This window comes from Styela clava, chromosome 8 (assembly GCF_964204865.1).
Source record: "Styela clava chromosome 8, kaStyClav1.hap1.2, whole genome shotgun sequence".
NCBI classification, from domain to species: Eukaryota; Metazoa; Chordata; class Ascidiacea; order Stolidobranchia; family Styelidae; genus Styela; species Styela clava.
The window spans coordinates 20,578,011-20,596,888 of NC_135257.1; the positions used below are offsets into that span (position 1 = coordinate 20,578,011).

Genomic DNA, 18,878 nt, shown 5'->3' on the forward strand with positions numbered 1-18,878 from the left:
ATAGTTATCCGTATTCTATAACAGCAATACTTGCCGGATTAATTAAGTTTTCATTGTTTTTAATACTTCATCATTTCTCGATATCACTGAACTTATCCCAGTGAACAAAAATGTCATCTCATGCCACATCTTTAACATAATTTTTGCCTCTTGGCGCCGTGGGAATGATGATCTATATTGTAAAAACTACATGCTGATATTACTTTGATTTGAATCGGTTGGTTGCGGTTATCAAATGTCTTCAATTCTGGAATAGAACAGAACTGTTCCCACTTATTAGAGTATTTTTCATGAACACAGATCGTGTTGATGTTCGATTGAACATCAAAAAGTGTACCACCATCAATACTGATGAGCTTATGGTCATTTCCATAGTTGCACAATGAGAAATAGCTTAGAGATGTTTGTGGAACATACTTGTAACAATCTCCATATCGTGGAACCAAATATATACAATCGTGTGCAACACATGCTCCGACGATCGTTGCATTAATCCCATCAATGATAGTTTCATCTATATTTAACCATATATTGTTCTCATTGTTGAATATTTTTATCTTCCCATCCGTCAAAACATAAATGAAATCATCCAGAGCTGCCGCGCCAAACGTGGAAAAACCGACTCCTGGTAAGTTTTCAATCCAATTGTCAGTCAATGAATTGTATTTCGACATTTCGTTCTCATCGATCACATAAATGCAGTCATCGGTTGTCACAATCCTTGCGGAGCTACCGTAAATACCAGTCATCGGACTTTTTTCGATCCATTGTTTCTTTTTTGTGAAATGTAAAAGCTTATTGCCAGTGATGGCGCATAGTTTACCATTGAATGAAAATATTTGAGAAAAATATTCAGTTTGAATATTTGGAATTTCCCCCCATTCTTTGGCCGAAACATCCATTGAACAAATTCTTCCATCTGAGTATAAAACTGCAATGAAATGGTTCTTCAAAGATTTCTTCCGTTTTGTCAGCATCAAATTTAATGCCATTTCATAACAGTTTGGAAATTTCTGTGCAAAACCCTCTGGTAAAACTATATTGGCAACGAAAGCTCTTGGAAGGAAACGAAAGTCGATCAACTTCATAAATTTGATTAATGAATGTTTTCGATTGCAATCATTGTGAACCCATCTCTTCGCCGCCAGCCATTTCCATTTCTCTCCGGTTAAATCATCAACATTTGAGTCAGAAAGCAAAAAAATGATTTCATCTTTGGGCAACGATTTAAAATCCGGCTTCATAACAAGTTTGACAACATTATTGGTTAAATAACTTGAAAGCATATTTTTAATCAATATTGGAACGAATCTGAATTTTTCTGCCATCCTTTTATAGACGAAGTAATTCTCACTACTTAGACTCGTTTTAAAACCTTCAATGTCCATGAAAACTCTTTGACAAATCAACTCCACACATTGCTGGGATTCTTGAAACAACGGTTCATTCCAAAGTCGTTGAAGAAGCAGGTTAGCTGGAAAAGCTTCCCAATTCAAAGCATTTAAAAGTTCAAAAATCGATTCCTCTCGATTGCCGACGTCAAACTTCATCCAGTGGATAATGCATTCCCACACTATAACATTCAAATTAGGATGCTGCTTTTTAATGTAGTCAATGAAATCAGATTTCGAGAGTTTAAGCAAATTCGTCAAGTTTTCCTCTTTGTAGGTTTTTTCAAAGAATATTTGAACGTCTTCTTGTAGCTCAGTGAGGCTATATTGAGTCACAATGTTATAAACACGAATGCAGTTTTCGGAATTCATAATTTCGTTCAAAAAGTTCAAGCTGTGCTCAGTTATTTCATTCAGTTGCATGATTCTTGCTGCTTGAAAGGCGTCTCCAACTTTTTCGATGTCAACTGAAACCTCATCCACATTTCCAGTGTACATGAACTCAATACATTCACGCACAACATCTGGGTTTACGTCTTTCATATCAACAAATCCTTGCTGATTTTCTTTGGTATCGTGAGCTAGCATTGCTTTGAAATATTCTGACTTTGCAATGATTATATCGCGATGAACGTCGAATGATTGGTCTTCAACTTTTATTGTAAAGTCGGTGGGGGTTTTGCCTTCTCTTGGATCCGCGCAAGGACATTTTTCCTCCTCGCATTCTACCTCTATTTGTTTAGAACTTGACGCTTCACACATATTGTTACTGCTAATATATTTACGAGTTTTCTGTTAAAAAAGTTCAATACACATAGATCCGCCTATATATTTGAGAATACTAGCACGTCAACAGACAAGATATATTAACTTAAAAAGGGGGGCCGGGATATAAGATACCAATTGTTTTTGTTGTGTACTGCATCATAGAGGATAGTAAATATTCGACACGGAAAGCTCCGGTTTACATAAAAGCGCGCTTTGGTACTGTATACCAAGGGCGTGCCTATACTACCTAAGGGCCATATATAAATAATGAAATGAAACCGCGGGCCGCAATTTTATTTAACATATAGGCTTTTTAGTAGATGCAGGCATAAACATTTTAGTTGTTGATCTTATGGACCCAGGTATAGGCTTTGCAAGGCGAATTGGAAGAACTCATATGTATTAAAAAAAAGGACCTCCAGAAGTATGCGCACCAAGATGACGCACAACCTTGACATAGTATGTGTGTACCGGTTAGGATTCAGGTTGTGCGACATCGTGGTGCGCATACTTCTGGAGCACCAAAAAAAAACTAAATTTAAAACTCGTTTCCACACCAGTCAAAATTGAAACTTCTTTGAGGGCCTCACGGTTTTTCCTTGTGGGCCGCGAGTTGCACACACCTGCTGTATACGAATATATATATATTTATATCAATCAATTTTATTGTGGTCACTCTGAAGGAAAAAAACAACAAACGAACAAACAAAATGCAGAGGATCTGGAGGATATGTATATAAGAGCTAGTTAAATACCCATGACACATAATGACAATTTATTTTTATATTTGCCCAAAGCGAAAACATACTTATAAAAAAAAGAAATGGCTGAAAAGTAAAGAAACAAGTGGGAATGAGATCAATTAAAAAGCTCAGCAAAGTGCAAAGAGACCGCTGGAGTAGCAGGGAGTTAAAACCACCAAGTATTTGCCAACGCTAGAAAACGAGGCTGTTATCAGTAATCTACGTAAAGTCAGCCTATTAATTAAATACAAATGGATGATTACGATCGGGTACGGAGAATAAACATCTTTTTATATGTGGGACGAGATGAGATGCCAGAATCATTTCTTTTTATGAGAAGCCTCTATGAACAGAAGTACTGCGTTGCCAGTAAAACTTGATCCTTTTTTGCTATTATTCTAACTTCTGTGATGTGCCATATATATGAGTAGGGCAACAAAACGTCGATCATTCCCTCAACGACGATAGTTTGCCTGACAATTTGTCTTTATACTCTCACTCCTGACTGTGGTGATTTATGTATTGAAATCTAGCAACGCCTAAAACAGCCACGACATTTGACCCTGCTGACGTATACTGTTCGTCCTTTAGTAGCATGGTGTTTTGATTTTGAAAGTCATTCTTTGGTTTGTGCTGCTTTAAGACTCTTAGTCGACGTTTGAGCTAATAAAAGCCTAGTATACAAGTTTGTTTCTTTCTGTATTAGGTTCGCCACAATTTTATTAGCTCAAAAACTTAAACTTGAAACGATCGACTGGTTTTCCGAAAGCAATGGCAACTTCCGACGAAAAACTTATTCGGGTGCCAGTGCTTGATGTCTTGCCGAATGAAGTTGGAACGCTAAAAGTATTTTCCCATTGGGACAGAATGCTTACAAATTACTTAACAGCTGTGGAATCCCACAGATCCACGGAAGGTGTTTCAGGCAAATCAACAAATGTGCTATCATGGGTGGATATTTATCTCTGACGTGTTTTCCTTTGTGGAAGATGTGGATGTGTATGATGAAGCTATGGTGATTTTGCGCAAACATTATCAAAGAAAGAAGAATATCATATATGCAAGGCACACGCTGGCCACACGGATTCAGTTGAGCAGTGAAACTATCTCCGAATTTTCCCAGGCGCTCAGGTCGCTTGCGAAAGATTGTAATTTCAAAGCAGTCAGCGCCGAGCAACTCAGAGAGGAGGCGCTAAGAGATGCGCTTATAACAGGGCTATGTTCCGCTAATATTCGACAAAGATTGCTGGAATATGACGAATTATCACTGGAAAAAGCCATTCAAATTGCTGCTGATTCTTTGGAACGAGCCGAGAAATTTTCGCATTCGTACCAGCAATCATTGCCTCATCAAGCAGCCGTTACTTCAATGGATGATGAATTTTCGGTAAACAAAGAAGACCAATTTTCTGAGTTTGGCTCTAATAGTGACCAACACGTAGCTGCTGCAAGAAGTACTTACGGAACAAAAGTTAACCGTAGAAGGTGTTATTTTTGCGGACGAATTCATGCTTTAAATCGACTGAAGTGCCCTGCTAGAAACGCAGAGTGTTTTAATTGTGGTCTTCGAGGACATTTTGCAACAGTTTGTCGTAAAGCGAAGAAATCGGTTGCTACCGTAAACGATTTGCACCTGACTTCAATTATAGCTGGTATTCATACTTCGTTGTCACGATCGACGATTACTGCTGAAATTGCGGAAAACCCTCTGATGGCTCTGCTAGACTCCGGTGCTTCACAGAGTTACATAAAGGCATCCGTGGCAAAAAGTCTTGGCCTCACCCTCTACGGTCCAAAAACTGTAATTGCACTTGCTTCGAACGAATCAGTTGCACAAACCATTGGGTTTGTGGACGCACCGCTAAAGATTGGAACAAGAGTTTATGATGCAATGAAGTTTGGTGTTGTGGAAAATCTGTGTACGGACATCATACTGGGCCAAGATTTTTTGAGCAAACATCGAAAGGTTGTCTTCGAATTCAACGGAGACCTCGACTCCTTGTACGTTGGTAAAGAGGTCTGCAATTTGGCTAGCGCAAAAGTAAGTTAACCTTTGCGTATTTTTCGATTTGTTGACGATAACTGTAAGCCAATTGCTGTCAGGTCCCGAAACTACAGTTCCGATGATCTAAAGTTCATCAAAGATGAGATTGCTCGTTTGTTGCGGGAGGGCATCATAGAACGGTCAGAGTCGCCGTGGCGCGCTCAAGTATTGGTCACAAAAGACCAAAGACATAAAAAACGTCTTGTTATTGACTATTCACAAACAATAAATAGATACACTGCTCTTGACGCGTATCCCTTGCCTCGCATAAACAATATAAATAACGAGATTGCTAAAGGAACGATTTACAGTATCATTGATTTACGTTGGGCTTATCACCAAATACCTATTTCTGACGTTGACAGACCTTACACTGGGTTCGAAGCTGCTGGCTCTTTATATCAATTTTGCAGGGTCCCTTTTGGAGTGACTAATGGAGTGGCTGTATTTCAGAGATACATGGACTCTTTCATCGAGCGTGAAAATCTTGAAGGCACCATTGCTTACTTAGATAACGTCACAATTTTTGGTATGATCAACCACAACAGGATAAACGATTGAAAGCTTTTATGAATGCTGCGGAGCGGCAAGGTTTGACATTAAATAAAAATAAGTCTGTATTTTCAGTGACTGAACTGAAATTCCTTGGGCATTTGGTATCACATGTCAAAATTCGGCCAGATCCTGATCATTTACAACCTCTTATTAATCTTAAACCACCTAGAAATGGAAGTAATTTGAAACTTTGCTTGGGATTATTTGCCTACTATTCGAAATGGATATCTAAATTTTCTGAAAAATTAAAGCCACTTTCAACTAATACATCATTTCCCCTCAAAGGCAAAGCTTTATCTTATTTTAATCAACTGAAAGCTGATTTGTTAAAAGCGTGCTTGGGGTGCATATATGAAGATGAAACGTTTGTTATTGAGTGTGATGCATCCAAATTTGCGATTGCAGCCATATTGAGTCAAAAAGGAAGGCCGGTTGCCTTTAACTCTCGAACACTCGGTAAGTCGGAATTAAGGCATCCGGCCGTAGAAAAAGAAGCGGCGGCGATTGTTGAAGCTGTAAGAAAATGGGGATATCTTTTGCATGGGAAAAAGTTTTAAAAACTGATAACTGATCAAAAGGCTTTGGCATACATTTTTCGGAAAAATCATAAAAGTAAAATTAAGAATACAAAGTTACAATTGTGGAAACTAGAACTTTCCATATTTGACTATGAAATTGTTCATCGCCCAGGTGTAGAAAATGTGGCACCAGACGCATTGTCAAGAATTTGTGCTAGCAACGCTTGTTGTACAATGAGTCTAAGAGAAGTTCATACTCGATTGGGCCATCCTGGTGTTCGTCGATTACTTCATTTCATTCGCTCCAAATCTTTGCCCTTTTCTGTTGACGATGTGAAGAGAGAATGCGCTAATTGTCGACAATGTGCCCAAATAAAACCCAATTTTTATAGATTCGATGGGAGCGAGCCATCACTTGGTCAAAGCTACTAGGCCGTGGGAGAGAATTAGTATTGATTTTAAAGGTCCCGTCGCGGGAAAAAGGCGATATTTGCTCGTGGTATTAGACGAGTATAGTAGATTCCCTTTTGTATACCCATGTGCAGACATGACTGCAATCACTGTCATTAAATGTCTCGCATCATTATTTTCATTGGTTGGTATACCGGAGTATGTTCACAGCGACAGAGGAACTTCATTTTTGGCTAATGAACTGAGAGAGTTTCTTGCAAGAAAGGGTATAGCGACTAGCAATACAACTCCTTATCACCCGAAAGGGAATTCCCAGTGCGAAAGGGCAAACCAGACCATATGGAAAACTATCAAACTAATGCTGTTATCAAGAAATTTGCCCGAGAGTGCTTGGGAGGAAGTTCTGCCAGACGCTCTACATGCGACAAGATCACTTCTTTGCACATCCACTGGTACTACGCCACATAATCGCATGTTCAATTTTGAAAGACGATCTATGATTGGAAACTCCGTACCAGACTGGCTATTGAATGGCGGTAAAGTACTCCTTCGCAAGTTTGTACGAGCGAAAAGCGACCCGTTTTGTGAAGAAGTTGAGCTTCTGGAAGCTAACACCAAATACTCGTTAATTCGTTATCCCGATGGTCGAGAATCTACGGTTTCAACGAGTGATCTGGCGCGATTCCCTGAAACTGTACAATCTGACTACAAGCAATTGGAATTTGAAAAGACTAAATCCATATCGGAATCAACTCATAAGGATGTGCCATTCAGTTTTGAGAATCTCGATTCGAAGAACGGTGACACAATCCCTTCTGATGACTTAGTTGAAGTAGCAGATAAAACTTCTACTCCAATTAAGAAGGAAGAGATGCCTATTCGTCGGTCGAGCCGTTTCAAAAGGGCGCCTGATCGTTATGGAGACTGGGCCTCGTAATTGGGCGACTTTTGAATCCATTTATTTCATGTAAACGTTGAGTTATTACTATACTTTCATTGTCTTGCAACGCCTAAAACAGCCACGACAGTTGACCCTGCTGACGTATACTGTTCGTCCTTTAGTAGCATGGTGTTTTGATTTTGAAAGTCATTCTTTGGTTTGTGCTGCTTTAAGACTCTTAGTCGACGTTTGAGCTAATAAAAGCCTAGTATACAAGTTTGTTTCTTTCTGTATTAGGTTCGCCACAATGACCATGCTACTAACTTTACACCAAAAGGCATCTGTACAATCTATATTCTCCTGTATGAAATTATCACTGGCAATATCGCAACCCCAAATGCCTTTAAACAGAATCTTGATGCCAGTGTCCTTTCCGCATACGATAAGTAAAATTTGTGCCATGGAATGTCTGTGAGACCCGATACACAATTCAAGCTATTGTCCTATCTATTATAATTTTTTGAATATTCTATGAATTCAACGTAACTATTTCTGTCTCTGTCTTACATTCGGTTTTTCTTTTTTCAATAGACCAAACCATCTTACTGAAAGCTTCCAGCCTTTGACATCACAAAACAGTTTCCACTGACGCAAATCGGACTCGCGATATTCAACAGTAATAAACGCTTCTGTTCTGTGATATATAAAGTATCAGCGAAAAACAAAAGACGAGTCGACGTGTCGACAGAATATCATTATCTGCTTTCATTCGCTACATATCATTACAAAAGGTTTTTGTCGAGTAACCATAGAGCCCGAACTATCGCCAGCGAATGAACAGAAAGGGCGTATCATGGGCGGTAACACAAACTAGGATTTACTAATTTATTCCGGGGAAGAGGAAAGTCGATAGGACGGTTCACTGATACTGTTACGGCTAATATATTTACGAGTTTTCTGTTAAAAAATAGATTCACCCATATATTTGAGAATACTAGCCCGTCAACAAACAATGTATTTTAACTTAAAAAAGGGGTGGGGGGCTCATTGGGATATACTAATTGTTTTTGTTATTTCCTCTATGGTGAGTAATCTTAGTAAATATTCAACACGGGAAGCTCAGGTTGACATAAGAGCGCGCTTTCGTGAAATACTGTATACTGGCCGTGCGACCTCTACTACAGAAAGGCCAGATACATATAATGGAGTGAAACCGCGGGCCGCACCTTTATTATGCTTTCTAGTAGATGCAGGCATGAAAGGTACATCTGATTACAAACGTTTTTGTCGAGTAACCATAAAGCCCGAACTATCGCAAGCGAATGAACCGAAAGGGCGTATCGGGGGCGGTAACACGCAACGCCGCAAGTAAACATGCTCCACATTGATGGACGGAGTGGGAGTAGACAAAGAAAGCCGTAGCCGATCGGTGGTGTGTTAACCGCTCTGTTACGAATCGGACAATGCTATCTGATTGGAGTCCCACAACCTAAACAATGTAACTTGGGTTGATTACAACTTGCCTGTGTTATTCGAATATGTTCGTGTTTTATAACGCACAAATTTTACAAATTTTCTTAGAGGTTTTAATTACTTTACTGACGTATCTATTTGATTGTTTACATCGAACAAATTCTTCAAAATACATTTAGATTAGACCACTGATTTTAACCTATTTATGTCATAAATTGCTTGCGGAACACCGAATGAATTTCTCCCAATTTTCGGAAATAAAAATCCGATTAGGTCGTTATTTACGTCACCTTGACGTAGCCTCGACACCCGAAGTCGGAGTCAAAATTTCTCGGGGTCGATTATAAAATTCTCCAGACTCCACAGTCCTGTATCATTCTTAGATTTTATCCACCTAATAATTTATCTTTCTACATTTTCTGCACAAGCGTTTGTCGTACACAATTTACACTGCTTTCGAGAAGGAGACACATCAGCTTCAATCGCTCGATCAATTTATAAAGGGTTTTCTTGATATCTTTATTTTAACTATGTTTGCAATAGTTCTACGAAGCATAATAGAATAAGATACAATGTTCATCATTTTCAAAAACTACTACAATATATGCGCGAAATCAATAAAATGGGATACGCTCAATTAAACTACTCACATCTCTGCGTGAATTCATTGAAGAAAGGCGAAATCTATTCACAAAATAACATATTATCTACAACTGATAGTAAAAGGAATAAATTAAATTTTCATCAATTAGCGGCTGATTCGGCGGAATTGGCTTTTTGTAAGAAAAGCAGAAATCATTTTTATTTCAGTTGGTTAAATAAGGTAACAATCACCATAATGTATACAATTTTATAAAAAACAAATTTTAATAAGTTTACAAATGTTTAATTATGAAAAGATCAATAGTGGTTCGTATTTTATAACAGTAATACTTGCCAAATAACAAAGTTGTCAGTGTTTTCAATACTTCATTATTTCTGATATTACTGAACTTGTCCCAATGAATAATAAAGTCATCTTATGCCACATCTTTAACATAATTTTTGCCTCTTGGCGCCGTGGGAATGATGATCTATATTGTAAAAACTACATGCTGATATTGCTTTAATTTGAATAGGCTGGTTGCAAATATCAAGTGTCTTCAATTCTGGAATAGAACAGAACTGTTCCCACTTATTACAGTACTGAACAAGAACTTCGATATTTTTGTTTGATTTAACATTGAAGAGTGCATCACCGATATTAAGTATATGGGTCGTTTCGTTTACCAACCTCCACCACCATAAGATCTGTAGCGATGTTTGTGGAATATACTTGTAACAATTACCATATTTGGAAACAAAATATATATAATCGTGTGCGACACATGCCCTGATGATCGTTTCATTTAACCCACCACTGATAGCTTCATCTGTATTTAACCATATATTGTTCTCATTATCGAATATTTTTATCTTCCCATCCGTCCCAACATAAATGGAATCATCCAGAGCTGCCGTGCCAAACGTAGAAAAACCGACTCCTGGTAAGTTTTCAATCCAACTGTCAGTCAATGAATTGTATTTCGACATTTTGTCTTTATCGATGACATAAATACAGTCATCAGTTGTCACAATCCTTGCTGAGCTTTCGTAAATAACAGTCATCGGGCTTTTTTCGATCCATTGTTTCTTTTTTGTGAAATGTAAAAGCTTCTTTCCAGTGATGGCGCATAGTTTACCATTGAATGAAAATATCTGAGATAAAGATTCTGCAACAAGATCTGGAATTTCCTCCCATTCTTTGGTCGAAACATTCATTGAACGAATTCTTCCATCTGAGTATAATACTGCAATGAAATGGTTCTTCAAAGATTTCTTCCGTTTTGTCAGCATCAAGTTTAATGCCATTTCATAACAGTTTGGAAATTTCTGTGTAAAACCCTCTGCTTTAACTATATCGGTAACGAAAGCTCTTGGAACGAGAAGAAAGTCGATCAACTTCATCAATTTGATTAATGAATGTTTTCGGTTGCGATCATTGTGAATCCATCTCTTCGCCACCAGCCATTTCCATTTCTCTCCAGTTAAATCATCAACGGTCCAGTCAGAAATCAGCGAAATGATTTCATCTTCGGATAACGATTTGAAATCCGGCTTCATAAGAAGTTTGACAACATTATTTTTTAAATAATTCGAAAGCAAACTTTTAATCTGTCTTGGAACGAATCTGAATTTATCTGCCATCTTTTTATAGATGTAGTAATTCTCACTACTTAGACTAGTTTTAAAACCTTCAATGTCCATGAAAACTCTTTCGCGAATCAATTCTACGCATCGCTTGGATTTTTGGAACAACGGTTCATCCCAAAGTCGCTGAAGAAGCAGGTCAGCTGGAAAAGGTTCCCAATTCAAAATATTTAGGAGTTCAAAAATGAATTCCTCACGATTGTCGACGTCAAACTTCATCCAGTGTATAATGCATTCCCACACTGTAACGTTCGCATTAGGATGATGTTTCTCAATGTAGTCAATGAAATTAGATTTTGAGAGTTCAAGCAAATTGGTCAAGTTTTCCACTTTGTAGGTTTTTTCAAAGAGTGTTTGAACGTCTTCTTGTAGCTCAGTGACGCTATATTGAGTCACGATGTTATAAACTCTAATGCAGTTTTCGGAATTCATAATTTCGTTCAAAAAGTTCAAGCTGTTCTCAGTTATATCATCCAGTTGCATGATTCTGGCTGCTTGTAGTACGTCTCCAACATTTTCAATGTCAACAGAAACCTCATCCACATTCCCAGTGTACATGAACTCAATACATTCACGTACAACATCTGGGTCTACATCTTTAATATCAACAGATCCTTGCTGATTTTCTTTAGTATCGTGAGCCAGCATTGCTCTGAAATATTCTGACTTTGCGATGATTATATCGCGATGAACGTCGAATGATTGGTCTTCAACTTTTATTGTAAAGTCGATGGGGGTTTTGCCTTCTCTTGGATCCGCGCAAGGACATTTTTCCTCCTTGCATTCTACCTCTATTTGTTTAGAAGTTGACGGTTCACTCATATTGTTACTGCTAATATATTTACGAGTTTCCTGTTGAAAAAGTTCAATACATAGCACCCTTTAAATTGAGAATAATTGACGGCAAACGGTAAAGATATACTAACTTACAAAAAGGTTCCTCATTGGGATATATACTAATTGTTTCTGTTATGTACTTCATGGTGAATAATCTTAGTAAATATTCGACACGGAAAGCTCCGGTGTACATACTCGTAAACGCGCGCTTTTGTACTGTATACCAGGGGCGTGCCTATACTACTGAAGGGCCATATATAAATAACGAAATGAAACCGCGGGCCGCATTTTTATTCAACATATCGGCTTTGTAGTAGATGCAGGCATAAAAATTTTAGTTGTTGATCTTATGGACCCAGGTATAGGCTTTGCAAAGCAATGGAATTGGAATAACTCAAATGTATTGAAAAAAACTAAATTCAAAACTCGTTTCGCGGGGCACACAACAGTCAAAATTAAAACTTCTATGAGGGCCTCACGATTTTTCCTTGTGGGACACGAGTTGCACACCCCTACTGTATACGACTATATATATATTTATATCAATCAATCAGTTTTATTGTGGTCACTCTGAAGGAAACAAAACAACAAACGAACAAACAAAATGCAGAGGATCTGGAGGATATGTATATAAGAGCTCGTTAATTACACATGGCACATAATGACAATTTATTTTTATATTTGTCCTAGGCGAAAACATACTTATAAAGGAAGGAAATGGCTGAAAAGTAAAAAAAAAAGTGGGAATGAGATCAACCAAAAGATCAGCAAAGTGCAAGGAGACCGCTGGAGTAGCAGGAAAGTAAACCACCAAGTATTTGCCAACGCTAGAAAACGAGGCTGTTATCAGTAATCTACGTGAAGTCAGCCTATTAATTAAATACAAATGGACGATTACGATCGGGTACAGAGACTAAACATCTTTTTATATGAGAGACGAGATGAGATGCCAGAATAATCATTTTTATGAGCGGCCTCTATAAACAGAAGTACTGCGCTGCCAGTAAAACTTGATACTTTTTTGCTAATATTCTAACTTCTGTGATGTGCCATATATATGAGTAGGGCAACAAAAGGCCGATCAATCTCTACATGATGATAGTTTTCCCGACAATTTGTCTTTATATTCTCACTCCTGACCATGCTACTAACTTTACCAAAAGGCATCTGCACGATCTATATTCTCCTGTATGAAATTATCACTGGCAATATCGCAACCCCAACAGATTCTTGATGCCAGTGTCCTTTCCGCATACGATAAGTAAAATTTGTGTGATGTTATGTCTGTAAGACCCAATACACAATTCAAGCTAATGTCCTGTCTATTATATTTTTTTGAATATTCTATGAATTCAACGTAACTATTTCTGTCTCTGTCTTACATTCGGATTTTCCTTTTCAATAGACCAAACCTTCTTACTAAAAGCTTCCAGCCTTCGACATCACAAATCTGTTTTAACTGACGCAAATCGAACTCGCGATGTTCAACAATAATAAACGCTTTTGTCCTGTGATATATAAAGTATAAAATAAACACAGAAGACGCGGTGTTAAAATATCATTATCTGTTTTCATTCGCTCATCTGATTACAAAAGGCTTTTGTCGAGTAGTGATACGACCAGACGGACATCAAAGTCAACTCCCTCTACAAGCTATTATATTTAAGATTCACAATGTCAGATAACTAAATATTAGGTTACAACATTCTAGAATTTACAAATATATTCATAAAATGGAAGAATAAAATTGGGGAAGGGAATCCTAGAGTAAATCATTTTTATGAGTGTACGCAGAGTGGGGTTTTAAAATTCAAGGGGATTCCAAAGATTAAACATAACGTTAGATAAGCTGGAAGAGGGGACGCTATTTTTTGCAGATATTCATACCTTGAAAAAAATATTTATCGATAAATATATATCTTTTATATCCATTTGAAGTAATATTTACCGCAAGTATATATTTATTACAATTATATAAATCACGTTTTCAGAAATGCAAACTCCACACAAGGCCCTGTAACGAAACTTACGATACTTATTACATGTCCTTTGGGCTTGATTTAAACTTTAATCAAGAGTGTGCAACAGCGGTCACAATCCGGCCCGCAAAGTGATACAGTGTGGTTCTTGGCCCTTTGCGTTGAATCTTTCTCTCTTTTACACCATGCCTTCATTACTGTATGACTTAACGATTGTCGCATTCTCTTCTTTTTGTCAGTCCCAGCTAGATATCTGAAGTTGGTTATATGGCCCGCCAACAGAAAGGTTGCTAACCCCTGCTCTAGATCTATAACTTGTGACGAGAACATAGGTTTAATCTAAGCCAGTGGTTCTAAACTGGGGGTAATTACCACCAAAGGAGTAATTTGACAATTTTAGGACCTAATTCTGATTTGACTGCATCTATTAATCCCAGTCCCGGCTTTTTTTAAATCCATCCGTCTAGAAGTTAGTTTAGTTAGAGGGTGGAACTGGCATCGTGCTAAGCGTTAGGAATACGCTCGCCACCGCATCTCTGATTACCCTTCGTGGAATCGCAGGCTCGAATCCCACGCGGGGATGATCATGTGCGAGAAGATTGTTGGACTCCTCTCCGCCGTAGGGTGATTCACGTAACCGCTTCCTCCATCATCAAGTCCATGCTTCCGAAAACAAATAACTGGCTAACTAATCCAATACCCGACCTGGACTGGTAAACGGACGAAAGGCCGTGGTTTGTCATATGATTGAGCCGTCTTATCGGTTTTCCTCTCCCCCGGGGTAAATATGTTAATCCTATCCTATCCTATTATTGTTAAAAATCAAATTTTTTACTATAATTCAATTGTGCCATCACGAAGATTCAAGTCGCAAATCGCAAATAATTCGAATAATGTTGTGCGGTCGACTTACGAATAAACTGATAACTGGATTTGCAATATTTCTCTCGCATTTATTTTGTGCGGAAAAGTAATCTAAAGCAGTGATTCCCAAAGTGGGCAATATCGCTCCCCGGTGGGCGAAAACGATACAGAGTAACAGAGGGGTGCGAAAAAGTCGAAGGGGGCGATAGGAAGGCGACTTCGCGAAACATGTTTTTGGTCGGCGCATCGAGCACTTGATTACTATACTCTGCGTGCTTTCGTAGGTTTGAATCACGTGGGCGATGTCACACGCAAAAGGATTGCTGGACTCGTCTTCGCAGTAATAAGGTACGGTAGTTTGCGTATCCCGAAGGTCGGGAAATCTGTAGTAATCTTGCCTGGGACGCTTCACTGAATGAACCTTTTTCCGACCTTTGACCCCAGTAAATTCTTCCCTTACTTTATTTACGAAAATTAATTTTTTCGGTGCTTATTTTAAGAGTAGTTTCGCGAGTTGTTGCCTATAAAATGAAGTATTTGTTTCAAACTATCATTCTATCTGGTCTATGCCAGGGGAAGCATCCAAACGACGGTTTCAACGATGAATTAATTTTATTTATTATCTACGCTCGAGGAGTAAATTACATTTTTTTACGTAACAGAGTTTATCGTGAGACACGTTTAGACTAAATTTTATTACATTCCAAAAATTATATTGGACAGCTACTCGTTTAACGAGCCTACAATTCAGTTATAATTAGACAAATGGAAAGACGCAAAAATAAATATCATATTCTATTCGAGAGATTCATCCCTGCTTAATTTTTGTAAGAATGTATATCTTCTTAAAAAAATCTTTATTAAAATTTCAGAAACCATGCGAAAATATTCACTTTGATGTTTAGAAGTACATATTTGTGCGAACAATTATTTTCATAAATGAACATTACAAAGAACAAGCAAAGAAATAAGATTAGGGATTCCCATTTAGAAAATCTTCCAATCTTGGCGTCGCAGAGCTATCAAGCGTGATGCAGCAACAAGACAGTGTCACATTAAATGTCATTGTAATAATTTTTAATAAGACGACTGAATTGAGTTCACTAATTTTTATGCAGTTTTTGCACAATGTTCCGTTTTTAACTTTCAAAAAATATATGCGATCCGCAAAAGAATAGCAACCCCAAATTTTGTCTCGCGAGCGACGTAAAATTTGCGGACCCCTGGGCCATCCGAGTCCACGAATCGAAAACAAATTGCTGATTGATTCTATGGACTGGAAGACGTGGTAGGGAGAGGAATCGGGATGAATTTTACCGAAGACCGTTGTATATCATGTATTTTGGTGAAGGTCATCAGGCTGTAGGCATCAATGAGATGTACGAAAATCATTATTATAACTTTTCGCAGTGCCGGGGGGGGGGGGGGGTATCGAATATATTTTTTAGAATATATTCGAAATAGTCGATCGGTATGGCCATCCCTGCTCATAAGGTATGGCTAACAGGGTGATAAAATAAATGAATGTTTAGCCTACTCATCCTATCAAATTGATACATTGAGTTACGTGCGCAAGATTTTGTTCCAATATAGCGACATATTGTGTATTTTACATATTAGAAAATACGCTAATATTCGATTGATATATTTCTTCATAATTACTATGTGATATTTAAAACGTCAATGTAAAAATTTTGCAGTAAAAATAGGCAAATTGTGCGTTTGACTGATAAATAACTAAAAAAGGGTCAGAATCATATTCTCGTTTCTACTCGCGGGGGTGGGGACGTGCATGGCTCATAGTTCACGATTCCTTCAATAAAAAAAATATTAAACGTCAGTATTCCAATTTATTTTTTAAAACATTCTGAATAATATCAAAAAGGTAAACATATCGGAAATATCGGTCTTCATTCAGCCGATACCGAAAAATTGGTCGATACCGATACATCCTCTAATTTATACCCGTTCACCACTTAACAACGGTAAACCAATTGATCATCCCTAGTACTCTGTTTACTGATTTACTTACTGATATGTTTACCTCTTATATTATACATGATGGTAATTCATGCATACTGTTATAAAAACTCCGTCGTTAACAGTCGAATGGCATTTGACCGTTATTGTATTTTCAAATGCTGATAAAATGGGTAAGAAAGTTGACAAAAGCATTCACCCGTTATTGAATTTTGTGAATACTGTTAAAAAGAGTCGGTGAGTTAACACTAGCATTAACCCGTTATTGTATTGCGTATTTGCTGCGTTCGTCTAATAATTGTTATGCCATCGCTCGCGAAACCGCCCGTGTGAAAAAATACAATTTTTTTTTTTTAATTTATTTCTTTGAGCATTCCCGGAAATTTCTGTCGCCCAATTGGGATTTTACAACTTTTAGAATCTCAATAGAGAATGAATCTATTTTTATGATACACAGAAATTCCTATGGCACAGGACTACTGCCTTGCTACAACGAGGCTTTTTCAGCGATTTCAGTTGGCCGAGCAGACATTACCACACAATATACAAAGCCCCACTCAGAAGGCTGTTCATACCATGGCATAAGCTATGATCAAGCATGCTCAAATCCGCTACACTGAAAAAGTGTAGCTGAAACTTAATTAGTCAGGGCACGAGTTTGACACCCTCAGTTTCGCGGCACAGTAACGATTCGAATAAGTCTCAAAAATCAGGATGCAGTAAAACATTGGTGGTTAATAAATATCAATATCACAGAGCAAAATCGTGATGAATTTCATTGGGGAAAAAACCAGAATAAATGCATTACAGTCAAATAATTAAACGAATCCCAATAAATTCACTTAAAATTAATGTGACCATTGCGAAAGAATCCTAGTGAAAATCCTCCGCTTGTTGACTCCGTAGGAGGGCATGGGCAGAAAACTGTTTCATAAACTGGAAAGCATACCAAGATAGTCAGTTCAATAAATTTATTCTCGATTGGGAAATTGCAACATTACCATCAAAGTTAATTGCCGTTTAAAAGCCAATAATCATAGATGTAAATCATGTAATCTAAAGGTGAAAACAGGTTGCCTGAGATAGCCCAGAATCCAATGCTCTTTTCGTATCGACCCATTCACGAAAATTCTCGTCATAACTAAATACTCGGTAATCGTAGAGTATAATAGCCAGCAACGATCCATTGCAAGGAACAAGAATTGAAGCATCTTGCAGTTTTCCGGAATTCTTCCATTTACCGGTTGATGGCTGAAACTTAACACATCTACTTCCTGAAATTGTATACACATTGTCGTTCAACGTAGTTGAGGATGATGCGCTTTGCTCTCTTTTGGCGTCTATCCATTTTTTTGAGTCAATGTGGAATATCTTCATGCTGCTATCAATACATGTTCCGAAGTTTCCATATAAAGAATATGAGTTTTTAAATGCATATAAAAATTCACATGATGCAGTTGCGCAACCGACTTCAAATCCACACCCAGGTAAATCCTCTTCCCAATCATCTTTTAAGGCGTTATAGCAAGACATTCTATCTTTCCCGATTACAAAGACAGAATCTCCCGAAACGGCAATTTTTCCAACACAAGCATTTTTCATCGCTTGCCTTTCCAGCCACTTGCCAGCTTTGTTCAAATAAAAGAATCGTTTATTAGATATGAAACATAATTTATTGGAAAGAGAGAAAATTTCGGCATTAACGTCGCATGATGTCGGTAGGGGGACGCAAAGAGATTTCTCCTGTGAGGATAAGGGACAGATTGTAATATTAATATCGCCTCCCTGGTAGCAAGCTATGCTGTTAGAGTTAGCCATCCTATTATCCTTCGTAAATGCCGCATCCATAATTTGACGTTTGCACTTTTTGAACTGCTTTGTCAGCGGATCAATCAGAATCTCGTTTTTTATGATCTGATTTGGAATTTGGTCAAACTTTATATATTTCATCAAGGTTGGAAAGTATGTTTCCCTCTCCGGTTTATATTTGATCCATTTTATCATAATTCTCCACTTGAATACATCAGATGGAAGACAGCCAATGTTTGGATCCCGAAAGTATAACAACATTTCCTCTATCGACAGAGTGTTAAAATCTCTCTTCACTGCTAATCTGTCGAAATAAAGTTTCCCAAACGATGAAATGAAGTCTTCAACCTGTTTCGGAGTATGAGAATACTCAGCAGCGATATATTTCAGCATGTAA

General features: G+C 37.8%; 2 protein-coding genes across 2 annotated transcripts; both read left to right on the forward strand.

Annotated features, from left to right (window-relative positions):
- The first annotated feature begins 3,914 nt into the window (after positions 1-3,914).
- LOC144425880 (uncharacterized) lies at positions 3,915-6,058 on the forward strand. Its single transcript, XM_078115648.1, has 2 exons — positions 3,915-4,943; positions 5,495-6,058. The coding sequence occupies exons 1-2, from the start codon at positions 3,915-3,917 to the stop codon at positions 6,056-6,058; spliced, it is 1,593 nt and encodes a 530-aa protein (XP_077971774.1).
- Positions 6,059-6,566: 508 nt separating this feature from the next.
- LOC144425881 (uncharacterized) lies at positions 6,567-7,367 on the forward strand. The gene has a single exon (XM_078115649.1). It carries the CDS (start codon positions 6,567-6,569, stop codon positions 7,365-7,367), a length of 801 nt encoding a protein of 266 aa, XP_077971775.1.
- Positions 7,368-18,878: the final 11,511 nt, after the last annotated feature.

What these genes read in the sequence shown, in the direction of transcription:
- LOC144425880 (XM_078115648.1), top strand. Translation starts at nt 3,915, where the DNA reads ATGGTGATTTTGCGCAAACATTATCAAAGAAAGAAGAATATCATATAT. An exon ending in GCAATTTGGCTAGCGCAAAA is followed by an intron (nt 4,944 to 5,494) that starts GTAAGTTAACCT and finishes CAACCACAACAG; the next exon opens with GATAAACGATTGAAAGCTTT.
- LOC144425881 (XM_078115649.1), top strand. Translation starts at nt 6,567, where the DNA reads ATGACTGCAATCACTGTCATTAAATGTCTCGCATCATTATTTTCATTG.